This window comes from Plasmodium brasilianum, assembly GCF_023973825.1.
Source record: "Plasmodium brasilianum strain Bolivian I chromosome Unknown PB_00_02, whole genome shotgun sequence".
In the NCBI taxonomy this organism is placed as follows: Eukaryota; Apicomplexa; class Aconoidasida; order Haemosporida; family Plasmodiidae; genus Plasmodium; species Plasmodium brasilianum.
In genome coordinates this window covers 40,983-67,597 of record NW_027122950.1, presented here as the reverse complement: position 1 = coordinate 67,597, position 26,615 = coordinate 40,983, and the positions used below count along the sequence as shown (strand labels likewise).

Genomic DNA, 26,615 nt, shown 5'->3' with positions numbered 1-26,615 from the left:
TTTCATATTTACGGTAAAAAGCTTTTGTGTGATGCATTCTAACTATTCCATCTTATTTCTGTTTTAATGAAAATCTAAAGAGGAGTTTTTGTTAGGGAATCTTTTTTTTTAATTCATTGTATAATAAAAGAGGAAGTACCACAAACAACCGTTAAATATATCATTTTTATATTTATATAAATATTCACTATATATGAATTTATTTTTTGTTATTAATTCACAAATATTTTAATACAATGATATCCGATGATGTAGGGAAGAATTCACATTTTACCTATATTTTGGAAATGATATATATATTATGTCATATCAGGAACATATTCCAGAAATGAAAAAAATATTATTTTCCAAGAAAGTAAGATTTTGGGTATTTACATATTATAATTTTTTATTTTTATTTTTAGGATAACTGAGTGAAAACATTTCTTGTTTTTGAAAAAGAATTTATATTACTTACCCAACAACCTATAGGAAATGATTCTGACTTTTGTAGGGACATTTTCCCACAAAGTGAAGATTCTTATAATCCTACTTCTTGTAAATATGTATGTCAAAGAATTCATAAATACGTAAATATTACATCCCAGAAGGATTCACATAATACGGAAAATACGTGTAAATACTTGAGTTATCTTATGCATGAAGAATATATTAATAATTCATACAACTTGCTTCGTACACATAATGAACTTTCATCAGAAATTAAAACGAATATATGTAAGAATTATATAAAAGAAATAAATTCTGATATTTTAAAAAAATTTATAGGGTTATATAATTTATATGAAGATTTTAACAAAATTATAGATCAAAAAGATGATGCTATTAATGATAGTGGCAATGATGTCACAAAATATTATAAATTTTATATCAAACATTACGAGGGTTGTAATAAAATTAGTAACAACTTTTGCAAGGAGTTAAAAAATTTTAAGGAAGTATATAATAATATAATGAAAAAAGTAAATGCCTGTCCTCATGTATCAAGAATTTTAGAACTTAAAAAAAGTTATGTATTTGTTGCTACTTTAACAAGAGTTTCCGTATTTCTAGCATCCTTTATCTTTCTTATTTTATATTAGGTCAAAGAAAATTATACTTAAAATTGTAATGCTGTACCAAAATTTGTAAATACATTTTCACAAAAATTTATCAGTACAAAATATTTATACTTTTATGTATATATATAAATAATTATTTTTTTCATATAGTTTATTCCAATGAAATCCTGGTTTCATAGTCGTTTACAAAGGAAAAAAATGGATGAACTTAATAAACTTAAAGAAATAAAAAAAGTATCCTTACAAAATACACAAGAAGAAGTAAATAAAAATTATGAACAAAGTTTTCACAATATAAGCTATCATGCTCAACGAGACTTTTGATACAAAAATTGAATTTCATATTATTTGCATTAGAACATAAAACACATACAGTTATAAAAGATTTATATAAACGGAAGTTTAATAACATACGATATAAATGAAAAATAAATAATTTAATACAATCACATTAAAATTAAAATAATAATTATATGAATATAATGCAAAGAAAATGTTAACGTAAATACACTACTATTCTTAGAGTTAGAAACAAAGAAATATACTTATACATTATATTTTCCTTAAAATGCAAAATAATTTTAAAATACAAATATATATGACACAAGACTATAATAGTACATATTGATTTTTTTATTCATTCATATTAAGTAAGGTTTCACACATAAATAATAGAAGAAGAGGAAAAAGAAATACAAGAAGTAACAAAATTATCAAAACTAAAACCAACAATATTATTACATAAATAAAAAACAAAAATCCTTAAAATAATATCATTATACAGTAAATAAGGTATGTATTTATTTTTTCTTTAGAGCTGAATTTATTATAAATTTTAATTATTTTTCCCCTTTCAATTAAATTTAATTAGAAATTTAAATCATCATATAACAATTTTAGCATTTTTTTCGTTAGTATGTAGATTTTATATGTAATACTGTTCTAAGAATATTTACATTTAACGATAACGATGATGAATTCTAATCCTTTTTGAATTTAAATTAGAAAATTTCTATCTATTAATATTTTAAGAAAAAAGTCCTCCCAGTGTACTATTCTTAATATTTTTTATTCCCTTATAGCCCTTTTATGCATTTAATATCAAAAGCAGTAAACAAATCGATATACGATTAATATAGTGTATAAAATTTCTATATAATTATAAATATTTCTCTAGAGTAAATTATAACAGTAAAAAATTATATTTAAATTTATACATTTAATTATTATTTAATTTATGTCAAAAGAAAAATACAACCAATATTCCCATAATAACAACTGAAGTAATATGACGATAGGTAAAGGATAAAAAAAACATAAGAGTAATAATTTCTTTCTCCACGTTTATGATATAATTCAACTTTTATTGTCTATATGGTGCTTTTTATCTATATATCCTAACATAAATAACATCTTAGATATAAGGTATTTCGTATATTATCATGTGAAAATTTCAGATTCCATATTATTGCGTAAATTAGAAATTATAGTATGCACACTAATTTAAAATAATACAAGTAACTATTAATGTCCTTAAATTATATTATAAATATAATTTTTATAAATTAATTTATATATAAAGTTTTTGGATTTTATATAATATCGCATTCAAAAAATAGAATAAATAATATATATTATTTTAATTATGCCACATTACTGATAAATAGTCATTTCCATGTAAATACGATAAATAGAAAAATTTACATACGGAGATTTTGAGTTTTATTTTTCATGATTATTTTCGTAAGGTAATCATATATTTTGTAGCAACAAAAATGCTCAGCATATGATAGTTACTTCTAATAAAATTAAAGATTCTATATTGTTGTATTTGTATATTCCTTCCTTTTGATTTTACCTTAATTCATATATCTATATATATTTTTTTTTTTTTGAACTTTTAATTATGGCATATAAGTAAAAATAATAAAATAATAATGTAAAATTTCTTATTTTAATTATGTAATACCAACATAAAATACTTATAAGTTAATTAGCATATAAAGTATATTTACTTAATTCACATAAATATTAAACACGTAGTTAATATTTTATTTTCTATAAAAAAATATTTTCAATAATAAAACAATTTCTTCCATTTATAATTTATATATATACAGTTTAAATAAATAATCTTTTTACGTATTAAAAAAATACCTTTATAATTTAAATTGTATTTTTTGTAGCTTTTTTTACTTTTTATTCGTATTAACAAAAAGTCATTTGAATTTCTTAAATTTTAAAGATTTGTTTTTTTCTCTTTAAAAAAAATGAATTGTAAAATTGATAATATATATAAAAAAAAAAAAAAAATTAAAACATATACAAGAATAATATTAAAATATTAACTATAAGCTCTGAACGCAGAATCATATTTTAAAAGGATATTTATTTGTTATATATCTATAATATCACATTTATACGATGAAAAAAAATTTAATTCTAATATAAGTATATTTATGATATATATGTTATCTTCTGTATATCTAATCAATGTATTTTATGGAATAAACATTATATTTAAAAAAATATATATATATGTATATATCATTTAAAAACAAATATATATGTATCATTTTATTATATAAATAGCAAGACACTTTTACTGATAATTTAAATATATTAACATATACTAATTAATAAACTGAACTAATAGTTATAATGTTGGTCAAAAAGTAGATTCAATTAGAAAGAGGCACTTTTTATTACTAATGCAAATTATCACGATTTTATAATTTTTTATGAATTGTGACATTTTATATTCTATTTATGGAACAAATATATATATTTCATAGAAATATATTTAAATATATAAATATAATCATTAGGCCATATATATATAATTCGACATATATTATACTTTAACATACAAATTAGAAAACTTTAGAATATTAAAATTTACAAAAGAAAAACAACAAATTTTTTTACTGATATTTATTAAAAAACCAAATACGTAAACGTACATTTGTAAAAATAGGGTAATTATAGGTATGTTTATTAAAAATATATCACTAAGGATATTACACTTATTACTTCATATTAAATATTTCATTACAGAATAATATGTATTCCTTATAATTCTTTTTATTCAGTCATCAACTTAATTTTTTTATATTTTTCATTATTTATTAAGATCTTAGTAATAGATATTATTATAATAATAGATAATATTATAATCATTATAGAAAATAATAATGGATATGTATATGAACTTACTGTTGCACTATTTTCTAATATACCAGTCGATTGTAGTAATTCCTTGATCTTTTCCAATGCCTTATTCAAGTATCCTAATCCTTGTAATATAGGGTATCCAATTCCAATTAAGATAAATATAAAAAACATAATGACTCCAAATCCGTAATCTCTGAATCTTATTTTTTTTAAGGCTATATCACAAATTCTTCTGTTTTTTTCAATAAAATAATCATAATCTTTTTTTTTAATCCATTTTTTTTCAAAATGGAAATGCTTTCCGTCAAACATTCCATTATCATAATCTGTAACTTCCGTATAGTATTGTGCCTTATTTAATGGAGTTCTACTTGATTTGCTATTTTTTCCTTTTGTTTCTTTTTCATTTTTACGTATATCTTCTTTTTCGTATTTTCCTTTATTTTGTATATTTTCATTTAACCTCGCAATATAGGAATAGTTGTTTTGTTTATATTTAGATAGTGATCGATAATTTCTTGGATATAATTTTTTATCAAGTTTACAGTTCTCAACCATGGATTTACTAAATATACTCTAAAAGAACAAAGTAAATATTTTTTATTTAATTTAACAAACCTAATTATAGAAAATTGTATTAACGGTTATAAATAAATAAAAATATAAAAAATACAAAATACAATTATATAATGTTATTATACCACATTACTGTTAAAAAGATATGTCCGGAATATAATAACAAGAGTAGAAATTTTTATAAAATGGTATAATTTATTTTTTCGATTCATTATATAGATATATAATATTATAATATAGTTGAGCACAGAAAAAATTATAATAATATAATATACTTATATAATAAAGGAAAATATAATTATTCATTTAATTTTTTTCATATTAATGTATTTTATTTTTTCCTAAAAACTTAGTGTATATAACTATAATAGTTTATTCTCATATACAAAATAAAATAACTTTACAAATATATTGCATAATTTTTATTTAAATGTTAATAAAAAAAAAAATAATAATAAAATAATTCTCATTAAAATATATATTGTATTAATTCATTAATATTTATAATACATAACTTACGTAATGTAGTGTATTAATTAAATAATAATTTTATTAATCATTTTAAGTATTATCCATGAATTAAATATGTGATTTCTTATTATACTTAATTATTGAGTTTATATATTGTAAAGAATATAGAGAATATATATATAATAGATATATATACATATTAATATAATAATTACTAATTTCAAGGACACTATCTATTAATTTTTCCAATTTTATAAATATATTTACTTCAGAAAAAGGAATTAATTTTAAAAAAAATTATTAATTTTTTAATAACATTAGTAATAATAAAAAAATAATATACAATACTTTATGTTAATTATAATACATTTATTAATTAATCCTTAACCACCCACAATCACTTATCCTGTATAATTTTCTAGTATGTCGAATTTATACAGCACTACGTAATTTATGAAGGAATATGTATTCTAATAGAAATAAGAACTCATTTATTTATTTTAGTACCATAATTTTTGAATGTTACATATTTAATTAAGTTTGATTTACTCTATAATACATAAATAAAGTATATTTATATTCATATACTAAATTTTTTAATTAATTATATATACTTAAATGAAATATTAACATATCAAAAAAAAAAAAAACATTAAAGGTATAATAGTTATAGAAATGCAACTTGTAACTACATTAATTATAGAATACATCAAATGAATATATTCACAATTAATAATAATATATATGGCTTATAATATATATGTAATTTGTAAATAAGAATAACAATATAATTTACTAAAATTTATGATTTGGTAGTTTTTCTGATTCCATTTTTAGAAGGTATAAGTTTTTTTTTATTAATTCCTTCAAAAATGCATTATATCAGAAACATATTTTAAAGGTTCAACATAATAAATAGACGTAATTACATAAACGAGTAAAATTTTATTAAAAATATTTTTAACGAAAATATATCATACATAAATATTTATATTCATTATATGTTGTAACCAAAGGAATTATAATTATAAATATATTATAAGCCCAAAATATAATTAAAAATATTTCAAATGTACCATTATTTTATTGTTCTTTTGAAAATTGTTACTTTTTTTGGTAAATAAATAAATAATTAAAAAAGAGAATAAATATTACAAAAGTTAATACTATTATATTTTTACATTATTTATACATTCATTATACCACTTAGGAAGACTCGTATACAATTACCTTTACTTAGTACCTCGATTTTTTCTTTTAATATTTTTATTTACATTGAATATTTCTATATATAATATAAAACGTCAGTTTTTAAAAAGTATAAAAATCCATATATATATTACAAAATTAATTACGACAAATAAGAACATATTATATGTAATTTTGCTAAAAAAGTTACTTATAAAGTCTATTTTTCTGTTTTACAAACATTCATGATTTCTAGATATTTTTTGAGTTTTTGTTTTTTTAAATATCTATATTTTTCTATATTATCTATATTTTCTTTTAACTAAGATATAATATGCAAAATAATTAATTTACTTACAAAATATTTATATTTTTACTACTTTAATACGTCAAACATATGTAAATCATCCACTTAAATATGTAAATTCGTATTAACATCATACTGCTATTTCATTAATCCGTATATCCAATATTATTATTTTAAATCTTATTTCATATATCTATTATTTTTATCAATATATTGTATTTTTATCTAACAACGTTTTCAAATCTATAAACAGCTAGAGTAAATCATATTTTATGGTTAAAAATTATTGCTTAGAGTGTAATTAATATATTTTTACATTTACAACTTCAATTTTTTTACATTTTTTATTTTTTAACAGTTAGAAATTCTTCAGCATTCTTAATATTAAAATATTGCACTTAATTAAAACATGTAAAAAAATATATAGAAATCTTTTTAATATACGTACATAAAAACAATGTAATTAAAACAAAGAAAAAAATATACTTATTAATTTAAAAAAATAATAAATAATACCTTTTTTTTAATTTCCTGCTTTTTTAAAGAAGCGCTATTTATGTAAATCAATAAGCAACTGTCAAAATATACAACATATATTTTTATACATAACTAATATAATAATAACTATTTACATAATACATTAATAAACACAAAAATTGAGGAAATATATATATAAAGGTACCTGTACATTATTATATGCATAAACAAAAAATATATATTTATCCATTATCCCTAGTGATAAATTATCTTTTCCTATAGATAAAGTCATTTGTAATTATACTATCAAGAAATAGGCAAAAAGGAATATATACATACAACATGTTGATGTTTAATTACATTTAATTCATTTTTTTTTTATTCTTTTAATACTTCAGAAAACGAAAAAAGTATATAGATTACATATTTGGGAGTTTTCAATATAAAATATATTTAAATATTTATTCACAAATATGCAAAATAATAAGAAAATAAAACAATTTTAGCATTTAAATTAATTGTTAGTATTAAGAAATACTAAGTTATTAAACAATTATATATAGTCAATATTTAAAAAAGTTATTTTACTGTATATTTATATTCATCCTTTTAAATTATGCATAAAATTTTAAGCGTTTGCTAAGAATGGTTTTATGAAGAAATTTTTTCCTAATATACTTTTCATAAAAATTCCTTAATATAATAAATACGAAATTTTCTTGTATGTAGTACATATACAGAAAAATACATTCATTTAGAATAATTAAATATAAAACAATATATATTTTTTTTTAATTCAATCCTAATAATTACTTTTCCATATACATCAACAAATAATATTTTTAGTAATACAAAGATAAAATATATATAAAGAAATATTATTTATAGTTGGAACATAAATATACACAAGTAATCAATAAAATTATATAAAATTTCCTACATTATATTAATTATAACGTACAAGTACATATTTTTCACACAAATATATGGAAATATGCAAATACATATAGTTAGCCAAAATATTCAATTTAGATGAAACTACACTTTAAACTACAAATTAAAAAATATAAAAATATTCAAATTCACAAAAAAAAATAAGAATAACTTTTTTACTGTGGTTCACAGATAAGACCAGTTAGATGTACATATATATGTAAAATTTAAGCAATTATATAGATATATATTATTAATACTATTCAAATTATTGTACCCATTTGTCCTATTGAAGTTTTCGTTTCAGACAGAAAAATATTTCTTCTTATTCATTTTATCTTTTCCTAAACTTAATTTTTTCATATTTTTTAACTTTTTTATGATAATAAACAACTGCTGATATAAGTATGATACCTAGTATGAAGATAGGTACAAAATATATAAGAAAACCAAAAAACCCTGTTACACAGTAGTTTCCTTTAATAGTACCACCTTGTGTTTCTACAACAGAATTTGTGAACCAACTTAAAGGTGATTTCGTCAACCACACATGCAAAGTTGCTATGGCAGGAGAAGTCTCCTTCGTAAAGAACTTTGAAAGATTGTTTTCAAAAGCTTTAAGATATGGATAATTTTTAAGTTCACTAACTTGTACGGCAGGTGAAATAAGAACTATTACTTTAAACAAACCAAATGTAAGCCCATATCCCCAAAAATTATCTAATATAAATGATATTAATAACACGAAAATTAGTAATAAAGGTAAAGCAAATCGTAGTCCGCATTTTTTACGTATTATTGATTTATATATCTTATCACTAATTGTGTTGTTTTTTTTAAGAAAGTCTACATAATCAAGTTCTTTAAATATTTTTTTTTCTAAATGGGAATATTTTTTCATTTCAAATATACAAGATTTATTTTTCACACATTTTTTATTGCCTCTTGCGTTTCTTGGTGAATATCCATTTGATGCATTTTTTTTTATTATGTTCTCTCTTTCAATATAAGGTATATCTTTTTTATTGTTCACTACAACTGGTATCTCTTTCTTTAAACATACAATACTTGAATCCTTAACGTGATTATATTTTGCCAGTAAACGATAATTTCGTATATATAATTGTCTACGATTTTTGTAGTATTCAACAAAAGATTTGTTATGTGTACTCTGAAAAAACAAAAAAAAATTTATCATTTACTCATATGAAAAAGCTCACACAAAAAAAAAACAAAAACACGAAAAACATAATTAATACATATATCTTTAAGTAATAGTACCATACCTTATAAACGTAAAAATGATATATCCAACTCAAAAGGATAAAAGTAGAAACCTTATAAAATAACAGTAACTTAAATTTTTGTTCCATTATATAGAACATTAAAATGGTAATATACTGAGTAGGGATACAATTCAATATAAAATAATATTCTTTTAATTATAAAGGATAATATAATAATTCATTTATATTTCTATATGTTTATTTTATTTGTTTTTATAAAAACATTATAAAAAAGGTATAAACATAATCTTTTCTACAACAGTGACAGAAAAGGTACTTTAATTAAAATAATATAAATTGAAATCATTAATAAATATTAAATATACATAAATCATTTATTCAATTTAATAAAATGATTAAATAATTATTTTACTACTTTATGTCGAAGTAATATATATAAAATTACTTATTATTGGAGATATTTATTATATGTAGAATATAGAACGTAGAGAATATAGATAATGCATTCATTTATACATTAAGAGCAGTATTAGTAATTTTATCGATGATTTCCTATTAATAATTCCAATTTTATGAACGGTATGTTTTTGAAAAGCTGGTTATTCCTAAAAAAATATTAATTATTTTAACAATATAACAGTATAAGTTATAAATGAAAATTTTTTTTATAAATTTTTGTTTTATATTTTGATATCGAAATTAGATATTACATAAAGTTATACATTTTTTTATTTTTTTTAACATATGTAAAACATTATATTTATAATAAACAACCTAATATACTAAAAAGGTATATAGTTGAAAGATAATTAAAAACTTATCTTTTATTATTGCAAAACATTCTTTTAAAGTTATAATATTTAATCAGATCCAATATGAACTATTATTTCCAAATGAAAAAATCGCAATTTTATCGAGTTAACTTTATTTTTTTTTTAGTTTAATATATATTTAGAAGATATATTATAAAAAAAATAATACGTAAACAAATAAAAGATAGAATAATGTCATATAAACTTAATAATAATCTTGATATAATAATATATTTGTTTAAATCTATTAGGTTCCGTAATGAATATAATTTTACTTAGATATTTAAATAATTTTTATAAAATATTTTCAACTATAACAATGACCTAAGATAAAAAGTTAAGTAAGAAGTGTTCCTTAATTCCCTCATTTAAATATAAAGATTTATGAATCTGGAAATTGATTAAGTTCTATTAATAATTCATTTTTTAAAGGAAAACTATATTATTATTTATTCATAATTACATACTTAAAATATGAAAAAAATATAGAAATTTATTAAAATATTTTTAAATAAAATAATTCATAAAGTATATGATGCTTATAATAAATTTTTCATTAAGTTATCTGTTATGTTTACCTTTAAATATTAAATGCATATGACTACAAACGTAACCACGGTTTTAGTTTTGGTGAACGAAGAATCACGTAATATATTAAAATTAAAAGTAATATATGTTAAATATTTAAAGAAAATCATTGAAATGTTTATTCAAAACTATTACAGAAAAGAGTATAATATTTAAAAATATAAATTGCTTTACTAAATCAGGGAATTCATATAAATTGTGAATTTAGATATAAAATTAGTTATTGTGTATTTTTTGTAATAAATATATACATGAAATATTTAGTTTGTAAAATTGTATGTAAAGTACATACGCTTACTGTATGTACTGAGAAATGTCAATTCCACATTTTACCGTATCTGACCAATATATTACATATATATGTTATAACACAAAATTATATTACCACTCTCAAAAAAATTATAATACAAAAAATTATAAAAACATGGAAACTGTTATAAAAGTTTAATGTGGAATTCCTTACATTTATATATTATCATATATTTGTATATTACCTGAGATCCATAACAAAATATTTTGAATATACAACAATTAATTTTTTTTTAAAGTACAATTTCATTATTTATAAATAAAAATTTACTCAAATCATTAAAAATAGTATTTCTGATAACAATATACTAATTGTAGCTAGGATTTAACTTCATTCCCTCCTACTTCTAAGGTTTATTCAAAAAAGTTTACCGGATATGCATAACCACTAAAATATATAATAAAGTAACTAACAATAATACAATTGTATCTCCTTCCTTCGAAATAAAATATATACTTAGTTGTTCTTAAACGAATATATATAGCTAATTATATAATAGAATAAAAAATAAAAAAAGTAATAAAAATTGTACAATAGATTCTTATGTAACAGATGCTAAAGCGAAACGTACACATGCAAAATGTTTTAATTTTTTTTCTTGGTATTATCTTTTCATTTCTACAAATATAGTATTAAATCCTCTATATAATATTTTTTTAAAAAAAATATATTTATCTCTGCAAATGAATTGCACATAACATATATCAATTTTTTGCATAATTTATTGTATTCAGATCCTGAATTATCAATAACATTACACTAAGCTTTTTCACCCAAATCTGAGTAAACATAATTATATTCATTGCCTAAATCATAATGTCAATTTCCAAATAATATATCATTGTACCCTTATTATTATCTAATAATAATATAATATTTGTTGAAACTGAAGTTCCATTGGTACTGTTCTACTTATCTAAAGTTTTATCAAAAATATAATACCACGAAAAGTAAATATTTTTTTATTTATAATGAGACACATTTACTCATATATATCGGGAAATTTCTTATAAGTGTATATTTGTAATACAACTTAAAACATCTAACAAAATAAAAAAAATATTCTTCTATGTTATTTTTATATCACATTATTAAAATAAAAATTTATTCAAATAAAAAAGATAAATGTAAAAGTTTTAAATAAAACAGATATTTGTTTTTTAAATTTAGGGACAGATTATTTTATTTTATAACACATGTAAGCAGCTATAAGTTTTTGTGCATACATACAAAGTATTTATAAAAGGATATAGTTAAATTCATTGATATTTTATTTACTTAAAATTTTACTAAATTTACAAATAAATTGCAAATATAGAGGATAAAAAAAAAAAATTAAATTTTCAAATATTTTTTTTTAAATATTTCCAAAAATGTTCTCTATAAAAAATGTAACATCAAATACAATAATGTTACGTAGAACCAATTTTATTAGCGAATTGTCAATATATATATATATATATATATTTTTATAGTTTAAAAGAACAATTCTAATCTTTTTTTTATCAATACTTTTCATAAAAAAAAAATAAAATAGCTTTTGTGGGGCATTAATAATTTATTTTATAATTATGATAAACAAAAAATATGCGAAGAGTACACGTTCATTAACACATATTAAATTTGTAGTTATTACTCTTTAGCTAAGTTTCTTAGTAATAATGTTTTTTTTTGTATAAGTTGTACCTTTTAAACATTATTTTATAGTTGAATAATATAATATTATTTTATAACATATAACACTTTTCAAGGGTTAAAAAACAAAAATAATAAAGTACAAGTATTTTTTTATAGCAAAAAATGTAATTCAATATCTACCATATGCTTACGGCATATAGAATATTTATGCAAGAAAAATTTCCAAATACCATTATAGGATTTAATTTATGTGCTAAGTATTTATTTTTTTATGTCGTACTATCTAATCTAACTTTTTTATATATTCATGCCATATGCTGCATGCCGAATACTAAAATTTCTATTTACTAGAAAAAAATGTATTTTTTTATTTTAACCATAATAAAATTTATTAAATTTAATAACCATAAAATTCGTACATTTTATTGGCACTTTTTTTTTGAAAAAAAATATAAATTTATAATTTCTATAGAAATGATCATTTTGAAAAAAAGAATAAAAAAGTAAATATAGAAAAAAAATATATTTAGTAAACAAGATAAATAAAAACACAAATAAATTACCATAAGAAAAATATTTTGCATAAGATAATTTAGAACATAAATGATATAAACAAGAGATAATAAAAGATAATATATAAAATAACGTAAAATAAATTCTAAGAAAATCCTTAATTCATTATATATCTTTTTGACAACTCCGTGGAGAAGATACTAGTGTATGTATATTTTATTAATTTATAAATAAATATTACTCCAAATTATATATTAAATGATTTCTTTCATGCACTCTAAAAGAAGTTAAATATTTATGAATTATACCTATATAAAATGAAATAATAATGTACTTACTGTTTCTTGAATATAATGAATCTAGATATTTATAATAATATAATATATTTAATATATTATTATAATTGTATAATAATAAATTGATAATAATTTATGTTAACATATTATTTTACTAAAATCAAATTAACTAAAAGAAAATATATAAAAACTTAAAATTTTTATTTTTCTCTATAATACATATTATCCTACATTATTTCACAAAAATAATACAATTATTTATTTATTTCATTCTTTCGCATTCATAATGTCTATGTATAGACATAGGTATATTTAAAAATATTTTTCTTCTTAAAATTTTAAATAATTCTTCCATGTGGATATCTCTTTGTCAACATTTACTGATTTGTGGTAATTTAAATGAGTATAACTGTACTATTTAATAAATAATACAATCTGTTATGAAGAATACATGACGATAAATATTATATAAATATGTTAGCTTCTATTTATTTGTTATCTTCTAAAATTCCTTGTAATTAATGTAGTTGGTAATTTATAGAGTATTAATTTTTACTTACATTATTTTATTCAAGTTGTATTTTTTTAAAATATTCATGCAAATTTAAATTAACTATGCATATTCAGTAAAATAAAAGAATAAACTATAAAAAATTTTCTTTTTTTTGAAATATTTAATTAGGACCTGAGTTAATACATATAACATTAGTTAAAGTTATTATTATATATATATTTATTTATTTTATATACGCACATCTATTAATTCATATATATATATTTATATCAATCCCTTAAAATTTTTTAAATTATTATATATATAATGTTACTTGTAATATTCCTTTTTCACAATTATACTTTTTGCAATTATAGATTAGGTTTTTTTTTAATTTAACATATTCTTAAGATTATAATAAGGCATATGTTTTTCTTTACTTTAGTGTAATGCTTAAAAATTAAATGATGTGCGTTATATAAATTTTCAGTGAAATAATTAATTTCCTATTATTTCATTAAGTAATGCTCTTGCAATCTTCCCTACTATAGATCTAATAATTCTTTTTTATGATACTATTACTACTATGTTTCCAATAGATGTATGTTAACAGAAACATATATATGTTAAAATAACCTATAACATGTGGACAATTACAACTTTATCTATGTATTCTTCATACTATTCTAGAGATTTACTAGTATTTATTTTTTCTAATTAATGTTTTTTTATAAAACATATATAGAATTTCAATATCACAAATATGCTTACAGAAAAAATAAAATTACAAAAAATACGGTAAAATATATTTTTTTAAGCTTCATTGAATTAATTCTTTATGTACATCTTTGCATAAGAAAGTTGTTTCTGCATATTCTTCATTATTACATATGTAAACATCCTTACATGTTTGTATATACATTGTGAATATTATAAAAATGTGCATTCATGCATAAGTCCATCTTACACATAAGCATATCTATGGGTATGTAAAAACTTTGTCCCATCGCATTATGACACACTTATAACTTTTACGTTTTTCCTTTATACCTTTGAAGTTTACATACTTGCATTTTTTACATTTGTATATTGGCCTTCTTAAAGTTTATAATGAATATACTAATTATTACTCGGTAAGGGAATATGTGATAAAGATCATAAAATGTACGTGTGCAATTTTTATTTAGTATAATATGGAATACTGTTAAACGAATTTACTGTGCAACTAATTAATTTAAAAAATTCTTTGTTTAGATGGATTGTATATTTGATCATATTCCTTTTCTCATTAATGTCTTTAAGTGAAATAGCTACTTCAGTGAATTTTATACATTGGTTGTATTATCTCTTGTCGTATATCAGACTTTTATTTTTTTTCTCGTTCTTTTCTATATGCATAAACTTTTAAATGGGCACATCTACAAAGTGGACATGTGTAAAGGTAATGAAGATAAATATGAGTACACAAATTTTCAACAAGCAAAAGTTTGTATAAATGCATGCATGTGTATTCATCTACAATTTTTCTACATAAATATTCTAACACCTATAAAAAATGATAGTTTATGAAATAAAACGAAAAAAAAAATATATATACGTTCGTATTATATTTATAAATAAGAAGGCACTCATGAATGGTGCTATCATGGGTACACATATAGGCATATACTTAATTGTGCCTTCAAAACTTTTCAGTTAATTTTATACATAAAATTACATACGGACTATAGACAAATTATTCTATTTATTTTGTTTTAAGTAATCTATGTGTACATTAGCGTCTTTATAAAATTATTCATATGAGAAAAAATCGTAAAAAAGTACTTATGCAAACGTGCACAAAATTTAATCATAATAATTTGCAGAATTGATATTGTAAAATGAAAAAAAATAAAGCACATCATAGAAAATTCATTTTATTCTGGTTTTTTGTTATAATTTTATTATGTGAACTTTTTCCAGGAGTAATAGCTTCCATAAGAACTTTTAAAAATATGATAAAATAATTCAAAGTATTTTACTATATATAAAAATAAATATGCATTTTGTGAAATTTAGAAAGGTACATATGTTTAAACACATGTGTTAAAAAATAATCCTATTGAGTGCATTCATACAAATACACATATGCATGTGCACATACATGTACATGGTGTGTCAACATGTGCGATTCATAAAAAATTTTCTAATAAAATAGATTTCATTTTTTATAATTCCAAATCTTAGTGGAGTACATAATTACAAATTTTTTTCGACAGTTTTTCTTCTTCGTACACGATGTAAAACAAGAAAAAATAAGGTAACAATATATTGCCAACTGTTACTCATCCTTTTGTTTTTAGATTTTTTTTTTTTCATGTTTTTCTTGTATTAACGTTTTATTATATATCTGTCTCTTTTTTATGGAAGAATATCTTTCTAATTGACCACTTACCAAGTAAAACAAAGTAGAAAGAAAAATATTTTAAAATGTATATTACACTTATATATTTGTTATTCTTAATCATAAATTATGTTATTTTGTATTTTTTGTTTCTATTTTTCATTTTTCTTGTTCTACTTTCGCATGTCTACCAACTATCGTATTTCTACTTTTCTATTCTCCCTTTTCCCGATTTACTTTCTTTCAAGAAGATTAATTCTCATTTGTATAATATAATTTAACCTAAAAACAAGGAAATATATTGTTCATTATGCGCACTTCACTATTTTTTCAATGTACATGTTATCAGTACTCTCTATTTACCTTTTTCTGTTTTACTAATGTTTTTGCACGTATTCTCCTTTACTAATTAATGGTTCAACGAATATTATACCAAAAACGGAAAGTCACTTAAAATTTAGAATTATATTTACATATATTCCACCAATTATTATAACAGTTCAATACTGTTTTCCTAGTTCAGTAATTATTCAGTGTCAAAATCCGAATTATATATTTTTATTTTTATAAAAATTCCTATACAATTTAATTTACATAAAATTCAATAATTTTATTTTTTTAATTATAATTTTTCGAATATTAATTCAAGAAAAAACAAAAAAGGAAAAAAGGTAGGTAAAAGTGTTAAATATGAAGGTGAGGTAAAAGATGGAAATATAAATGATAGGATGAAAGGGAAATAAAAAAGTGAAAAACTCCCTAAAAAATACATGTACATTAGTAAAATATATTAATTAATGGCATATACATGTAAATATTTATAAATGATTAAGAAACAAATTAAAAATAAAAATAAAAAAATATAAGTATGTATATAAAATGGAGACATACAAATATTAAACAAGAGTTATTGAATCTATTGAACGAAATAATGAAATAAAAAAAACAAGGCACAAAAAAAAATAGGAAAGAAGTACTAAAAAATAAGAACATATGCAATGTTATAAATAAATTCTTATTCTTCAAATGATAAAAGTAATATGTGTAAAACATTTTTATCTTCCAACTTATAGCTGTAACTCCGCTCAAATATACACATATATATAAGAAATATGTTAATAATGATAAAATCATAACAATTATATAAATGATTCCTTTATTTTATTATTTTAAATAATAGTTAATTATTTTATTATTTGCAAAAATTACTTAATTTTAATTTATTTTTATTTATATTAAATATTGCATTACCATATATTGTACACATATAATCATATTATACTATTTAAAACAAATTATGGCATACGGATTAAATTACCTATCATATAAAAATTAAATAACCATATAATAATTTATCAATCATCTATATATTATTTTCTTATTTATATATTTTCTGTCTGTAAAATAATTTTTTCTTTTAACTAGAATCAAGAAAATTCTAATTAAGTTTTTTTTTTTTTTTTAATTGTTATAATATTTTTTATTATATGAAATATAATATTACATAAATTCAGATACACTTCAAATTAACATATAATATCGATGAATTTTATTAATATATGTTTTCCAATAAAATTTCCCTAAATATATTAACTTTTGTTTTTATTCTTAGGGCATAAAAGTAGTTATATTCTATAAATTTTTTATAACTTGAAATAAATCACAAATTATAACACTAAACAAATATATTTATATATTATTTAGTTAATTATTAAATAAAAAACAATATTTAAATTATTATATATAAAATATTACCTATTCATTAGCTGAAACTAAAAGTATAAAAAATGTAAAATATAAATGCCTTTGTATATATTCTTTCACACTTAGATGTTCCATCGTAGATTTAATAATAATTATTATTTTAAAAAAACACAGAAAATTTTAAACTTATTTCTAAGTATCATTTTTCTAATATATAGCATTTACTTTAATTAATATATATATATTTATTAAATAACTAAATTATAACTTCAGCTGTAAGACTATTATTTTGTAAAATATTTACATATTTTTTAGCAAAATTTTAATAGTTCTAATAAATAGTTCAAATATTTTTATACCAATAAACAGATCAAAAAAAAAATGAAATAATTACATATTTACATGTATGCATTTTATATTATTAATAAATATAAGAAAATTAATATAACCAGAGTTATACGTAATACATATGAAATCAAAAAATCTTGATAACTTTTATATTATTAAAAAATTTTTCTAATTCCATATGTATATATACATAGATATATTTAATGTTTAGACAGTTTGTAATTTAACAGGTACAAGATGAAACAGAAATGTTTCTATTAGGAAATAATATTTTTATTTATTATATTTGGAAATGTAGATATAAAAAAATAATATATAGTTTATTTATATATAATTTTTCAATATCACATATATATAATTCAATTTTTAGAAAAGAATTAATAATTTATTTAATCAAAATAACGAAATAATAAATTTTATATACTCATAGTTTAATGTTAAATCTATAGGATCCCTATGTTAGCAAAATATTATAAATAATTTTTAATGAGGATATTTTTTTTATCATGTAATTGTAATTTCAAAGATATATCATGCAAAACAAACTAAAAGTACATTAAGAAGGTATTCAAACTAATGTTTTATAAAATATTTCTCTTAATGTATATTATATACAATAATTATTAAATTTTTTCTTTAGTAAAAAAAATATATATATATGTATCAATTCCAAAAAAAAAAAAAATACATCCACTTCCCTCTATTAGGTAAAAAATGAAACACATTTATTGTCAAATTAAATCAAATACTTCATTTACTTAATTAACTTACAAAATAATAATTTTAGATTATAAACAAATTAAAAATAGAAAGAAAACATATTTACATTAAATATAAATTATCATAGTTAAACAAAAATTATGAATATATATTAATATTAACTCATATATATTTTTCATGAAAATCTATCTAAATACAAAAATAAATAAATAATACCTAATATTTTGCGCCAATCTCAAAATATGCATTGTAATATAAAATAAAAAAGCATAAAATATTCAAATTTACAAAAGAAATATAAACATAATTTTTTAGGGTTCTATAACAAATGGTTCACGTCAGCGTAAATTCACTAATCAAATTTAACCAATTATGAATATTTTTAATAAAAATATAACTAATTATATTTCATCACATTAAAACCTTCATTACGAAAAGAAAAATTCTTGAATTTTCATTTTACCTTTTCCTGAATTTAATTTTTTCATATTTTTTAACTTTTTTATGGTAATAAATAACCTTTGATATAACTGTGATACCCAATATGAGGAAAGGTATCACATATACCAAATATCCAAATAATTGTCCCAATATGCATTCATTACTAACTATTAATGCCTTATCAGCTGCACTAAGACCAGGAGCAGCAGTATCAGCTGCTGCTTTGCAAGAAGCACAATTGACCATCTCCCCCCATGTACTGTGCTTGAAAAACCCACTTAATTTTGACAATGGAGTTAAAATAAAATCTAGCGATTTAGCTAATTCTTTTAATTGGGCCTTATCGAATCCTATTAGCGCCCATAAGCTTTGTTCTTGCACTATACCCAAAGTCAAATCTACAATGAATACTGTCAGTAATAACAACAATATTAATACAGGTAAAGCGATTCTTAATCCGTACTTTTTACATATTATTTTTCTATAATTTTTATTACTAATTGTCTTGTTTTCCTTAAGAAAATCCATATAATCTAATTCTTTGAATATATTTTTTTCTAAATGGGAATATTTTTTGGTTTCAAATACACAAGATTTATTTTTCTTATCTTGTTTAAGTCTTCTTGAATTTTTTGACGGACTATCATTAGATAAGTTACTTTTATTCTTGGCTAATTTTTCACAACTATATATATTTTCATTTATGAAATCTCCATTATTTTGCATACCATTTTTTAATCTTATATTATTTAAATCCTTATACTGCTTATATTTTGCTAGTAATCGATAAATATTTGTATCTAATTTTCTAACAACCTTGTAGTTTTCATCAAAAAATGTAATAAATATATTCTATAAAAACAACGCATATAATTATTATTTAAAATATTATATCATCTAATGCTAAAAAACAGTCTTAATAAAAGCAAAACACATAAAATATAAATAATGTAAATATCCTTAGATTATATGGTCATACCGCATTATTCGTGAAGTAACATATCCAAGCTAAAAGTACAAATAAAGTAAATTTAATAAATAAGATTGGTTTAATTTTTTTCTCCATGTTATAGCTTTTTAATGCTGTCATATATTAACGAAAAAATTAACAATATTATAATATTCGTCAAATGAAAAAGGATAATATATTATTCATTTAATTTCATAATAATTATTATTTTATTTTATGTTAAAAATATAATAAAATTTATAAAACTACAACGTTTTTGATAACAGAGATATGCAAAAATAACTTTACAATTATATTATTTAATATTTATATTAATTTTATTTTTAAATATTAATTATCATTAAAATGAAAAAACTTTAAGCATTCACAAATATAAAAAGTACATAATTTAATTATTTGATATAGAAGAGTAATTAAATAATTTTTATATTAATAATTTTAATAATAAAATAAAAGAATATTATTAGATTTTTTAATTTTCCTAATTATTGTTTTTATCTTTAATATCGAATATATAGAATATATAGAATGTATAATATATAGATAATATTTTGTTCTATATTTTTAATTAATTGCAACTATTTTTAATGATGTATTTATTACTTATAATTGTAATTGTATAATTATTATATTATGCAATAACTCGTTATTATTCATAAATAGCATTTTTATTATAATAATAGTGATAATAAATCAGCAAAGGAATATCATGTACATCATTTTAATATATATCTATTATATTACTTGCATTATTTATCGTGAGAATATATATATTTTTTAATAGCCTGTAATTCATTTAATGAAATAAGTTTATTGCATACAACAAAATTAATAGAATAATGTATATTTTAAAGGTAAATAAACTATAAGTTTTTATTTTCATATATTAATTTTACAAAATTATGGTTTTTAATTAAGTTTATTTCATACCACTGTTTGTAAATGAAATATTTTAGTATTATTTTACTTAAGTTTTTCTTTTTTCTTTTTTTTTTATAAATAAAAATGTGTATTTAGAAAAAACGATCATATAATGTAAGAAAAAATAAAAAAAAAGTTATTCTTACATTAAAAGAATTATTATTGGAAAAATTTGGTTTCACAAACTTATTTGTTCTTTATTTCAATAAAGAACACTTATATAAGTCATTTTATCAATTTATTAAATTATAGATATTTAAGTAATTTTTATAAAATAGAATTAAATCAGCAGTTACTAAAGTATTATAATAGTACAATAAATGCACATGTATATACATTTATCTGTATATCATTACACTATTCTAAATTAATCATGTTAAAAAACAATTCTTACAACATTTCAAAATTATAATAATGCATATTTACCACTTCTTCTGATATCTATCCTAATCACTAATATGTAACTATATTTTCCTTTATATGTAATATGTTAGCATAATATTTGGACATATTGAACATTTTATTTCAGCAATTTTTAAAAATGAAAAATGGGTTTTTGATATTTAAAAAAATACAAATATTTTAAAAATGTAATTGTGAATTTAATAAAAAACAAAATCAATAAAAACTAAAAGTTAAATATTTATACATAATGAAACAAATAATTTTTATCGATATATCTATTTAGTATTATTTTATTAATATACAATTATTCGAGCAAATTTTTTGTTACAAGTTTTGTTATAATTTTTCAACTAGAATTGTGTATTTTACAGAAACATAAAATAATTTTTTGAAATCCTTAATAAATTATACATATAATTAGTAACTTGAAAACACCAATTTTGTTTTTGTGCACGATGGTATGTGGGACAGAATACTGAAACAGAAATAAATTATGTAAAATCTAGTATTTTAGAGTTGAAACATTATATTCACTTATTAATATTTCTAAAACTGTTTAAAATATGTCTTTTTATTGTTTATATTTAAATATTAAAAAAAATTATATACTTCAAGCTAGAAATAATAATATATATTTTTCATTTTGTAGCCACTATATTCAACATAATTGCTCACGAAAAAAAAAGTGAATTAAAATTTTCTTGGAAACTGTAGACTAATGTGAAGTATGGAATCATTAATGAGAGTTTAATTTGTATTACTTATATCCAATAATAAAAATTAATTTTAAAATATTTTCATTTTAAATATTTCTTATCTCATAAATATAATATTCTTTATATTGTAGATAAATAAGAAATCTAAAAATTTGAAAGTATATCTTAAAAAAATTATAAAAATTTTCCGGTATTAATATTTATTGTAAGATTCATAATATAAAACATGTTATTCCTTATATAAGTAAATTATAATAGATGAATAAAGTAAAAAAAAATAAAGCTCCAGTATAAATAAGTTAAAAAAAATATAAAAATATTTAAAATAAAATTAATCTTATATAAGAATAGTAAAAAACTAAAATATGAATAATGTAAAAATAATTATTAAAATAAGAAGCACGAAATATTCAAATTTACATTGTACGAAAACAGAGGAATAGTGCTTTTCAAAGAGCCCAAAAAATTTTGTATAAAAGATGATCAAAGAATTAAGATAAGTTCTAAAAAACAAATTTAACTATTTAAAATATTTGAAATATGAATCTGTTATTGCATGGGATCAATTTATTATAATTTTTTACAATGCAATAAAAAAATGCTGCAGTTATAAAATTACTTAACCATATCAGTTGAGTTCTTGGCATGTTCAATATATCCTTTTTTGTTAGAAAAAAAAACTTTACCGTATGCAATAAAAAAATACATATATTTTTTATTTATTTACAGTATTACGATTCATTACCTATAAATGTTTTTTCAATATATACTAAATGACACTCATATGTAATTTAGAATTTGTTTTAATTAATAAAATAAAAATAATTTAAATTGTACATCAGAAATATTATAGCATAGATTATTAAATAATACTAAAAAAAAAGAATTAATTATTCCAACAAATTAACTATTGATACCTGAATAGATTTAATTCATTAATTAAATCTTTAAATGGTACAAAAAAATAAATGAAATATATATTTTATTACTATAATAATTTTCAGTTTAATATATCACTAAGTAATTTTTATAAATCTGAATTAATTGTATTATTAAGAAAAATAGTATTATAATTTCATGCTCTAACTCTATATTTATTAGTAACAATTTAATATTTACAAGTAAGCAGTTGTAAATAATTTATAATTTAAAAAGTATGTTGTTTTATTATATATGTAGAATTTCGCATATATACGATGCATAATAATACTAAAAGTCCCTTATAAACATTTTTACTATAATTATATTATTTTGTATATTTCATATAAAACTTATTTTATATAATGAATGGAAATTTTTTTTCTTATAGTAAAATATATATATACGTATATATCATTGTATCAAAATGAAAACAATTCCACATATAAATACACAAAAAGACATATTTTCCAATTATATATCAATAATGCATTTTCTAAAAAAAATAAACAAATAATAATTTTAGACTATAACAAGATATAAAATTAAAAGCAAAATTTTTTAGTACAAATATACGTTATCACATTTCTATAAAATTTCATGAAGTATCCCAATATATATTAAGTTTAAAGCGTAAACATATATATACATAGATATATATTTAAATACGCGCATATACATATTCTTACATAATATTTAAGCTACAATATCAATTTAAAATACAAATTCCAAAATATTAAAGCATTCAAATTCTAAAAAAAACGAAGAAATAATATTTTTAAGGTTTTATATCCAATAGAGCAAGTATGTACAAAATTCTTTTAATATATTTTTGAAAAATATATATACCTATTAAGTTTATTACTAAAACCATTAAATTGTTACTTTATATTAAACACTCCCTTGCATAACTACATAAATTCTTTATTCTTCATCTTACTCTGTCATTAACTTAATTTTATTATATTTTTCATTATTTCTTAAGAACTTATAGATCGCTATTATAAAGATGATCGCTAATATAATCATAAGTATTCCAAATAATATTACATAAATAGTTCCTTCTTCTAAATCTGTCATTGCTTTTATATAATCTATAATCATTTTAACTGTTTCACCTCGTTGATTATCTAATTTTGGGTTAGACATCTCTAATCCTCGATATATGGGTAATCCTATTCCCAACAGGAAAAAAAAAAAAATATAGCAACTCCAAATCCATAATTTTTAAATTTTATTTTTTTTAAAGTTATATCACCAATTTTCCTTTTTCTTTCAATAAAATTATCATAATCTTTTTTTCTAATCCATTTTTTTTCAAAATGGAAATGTTTTCCATCAAACATTCCATTATTATAATCAACAATTTCTGTATAGTACTGTGCCTTATTTAATAAACTTCTATTCGATTGCTTCCTTTTTGCTGTTATATCCATTTTATTACTATGGATATCCTTTTTTTCATTCACTCCATTATTTTGAAATTTCTTTTTCAAATATACATTATTTGAATATTGTTGTTTATAATTTGCTAGTAAGCGATAAATTCTTGTAACTAATTTTCTACCAAGGCAGGAATTTTCATTCAGGGATTTACTAAGTGTACTCTAAAAAAAAAATTAATATATATTTTTCAGAATAAAAAATAATATAATTCTAAAAAAACAGTAATAATAAAAATTAAACGCCCTTAAAATATAACTAAAGTATATATCGTCAAATTATTCAATAATACCAGATTATTGTTAGAATTGTATATCCAAATTAAAGGGAGAAATACAGCAACATTTATAATAATAAATAAGTTTTTTTTTTGTTTCATGGTAATTTTTAATTTTTTAATATAACAATACCAGAAAAAATTAACAAATATATACTTCTAATGATAATTTGTGCTATATTTCTTTAAAAATGTATTATTATTGTTTTTTCTTAAATACTTAGTAAAATGTACATAAGTATTATACATTTTACGACTAACACAGAATAAAATAACTTCAAAAATATATTATATAATTTTTATTTTAATCTAAATAAAAAAGAAAATATTTTTATAAAAATAGTATATTTTCAATTGATTCATGAATATTTAAAGTTTATAATATATTTATTTAATGTAATGAATTAATTAAATAGTTTTTTATTGTTCATATCCACAGTGAAATGTATATTAAATTTTTCATTCCTTATTATATATAAATGTTGTGTTTATCTAGTATACAGAATGTAGATGGTACATACAGTTTATATTCTATATATTATGATAATTACTACAAATTTTAAGATAGTTATAATATTAATAATTTTGATTTTATTAACATTATACTATGAAAAAACTAGTTATTTAAAAACAAATATTAATTATTATTATATAATAAATTTAATAATAGAAAAAATATATTATATTATGATAATTATAACAAATATATTAATTCGTTTGTTAGTATATACAATATTTTATTCAGTACATTTTTTAAAAAAGTAAAATTTACAAGTAAATACTAGATATATATAGAAATAAGTATTCAAAAAGCAAATAAGGTTTTATTCTTTATTTTCGTATCACAATTTTTGAAAATTACATATTATCATTAAGTTTAATTTATTCTTTTATTTCCAAATTAAAAATTAGTACATTTATCTGTTTAATTTTTTAATTTACTTTTCATATAATTATATATATACATAACTAATATTAATTTATTAAAAAAACAAAAAAATAAATTAAAAGTAATCTTATAAAAAGGTTATATTCAATTTCATTAATTTAAAGATATATCAAATGTAATAATTTCCGCAATAATATGAAGAATAAAATATGTACATACAAAATTAGAGAGAATAACAATGAAATATCCAAGAATATGTGATTTAGATATTTTCCTATTTATAATTTTAGAAAAAACATATTATTTTTTACTTATTCTTTTAAAAATACTATAATGGGAAGATGTTTAAGAGATAAGGAATTAGAAATCGATCTAAATATATAAACAAACAATATT

General features: G+C 19.0%; 4 protein-coding genes and 1 pseudogene across 5 annotated transcripts; 1 reads left to right on the top strand and 4 right to left on the bottom strand.

Moving 5' to 3' along the window:
• Positions 1-236: 236 nt before the first annotated feature.
• Positions 237-1,385, top strand: MKS88_000077 (annotated as a pseudogene). Its single transcript has 3 exons — positions 237-303; positions 472-962; positions 1,212-1,382. Coding segments are annotated over exons 1-3 (729 nt in total).
• A 2,760-nt stretch (positions 1,386-4,145) lies between these two features.
• MKS88_000076 (uncharacterized protein) lies at positions 4,146-5,023 on the bottom strand (the record flags this gene model as incomplete). The annotated part of the gene is made up of 2 exons (XM_067219409.1): positions 4,146-4,811; positions 4,937-5,023. The coding sequence occupies 2 exons, from the start codon at positions 5,021-5,023 to the stop codon at positions 4,146-4,148; spliced, it is 753 nt and encodes a 250-aa protein (XP_067070236.1).
• Positions 5,024-8,521: 3,498 nt separating this feature from the next.
• MKS88_000075 (fam-l protein) lies at positions 8,522-9,560 on the bottom strand (the record flags this gene model as incomplete). Its single annotated transcript, XM_067219408.1, has 2 exons — positions 8,522-9,358; positions 9,474-9,560. The coding sequence occupies 2 exons, from the start codon at positions 9,558-9,560 to the stop codon at positions 8,522-8,524; spliced, it is 924 nt and encodes a 307-aa protein (XP_067070235.1).
• Positions 9,561-19,698: 10,138 nt separating this feature from the next.
• Positions 19,699-20,746, bottom strand: MKS88_000074 (fam-l protein; the record flags this gene model as incomplete). Its single annotated transcript, XM_067219407.1, has 2 exons — positions 19,699-20,532; positions 20,660-20,746. 2 exons carry the CDS (start codon positions 20,744-20,746, stop codon positions 19,699-19,701), a joined length of 921 nt encoding a protein of 306 aa, XP_067070234.1.
• A 3,800-nt stretch (positions 20,747-24,546) lies between these two features.
• Positions 24,547-25,432, bottom strand: MKS88_000073 (fam-m protein; the record flags this gene model as incomplete). The annotated part of the gene is made up of 3 exons (XM_067219406.1): positions 24,547-24,785; positions 24,869-25,217; positions 25,346-25,432. The coding sequence occupies 3 exons, from the start codon at positions 25,430-25,432 to the stop codon at positions 24,547-24,549; spliced, it is 675 nt and encodes a 224-aa protein (XP_067070233.1).
• Positions 25,433-26,615: the final 1,183 nt, after the last annotated feature.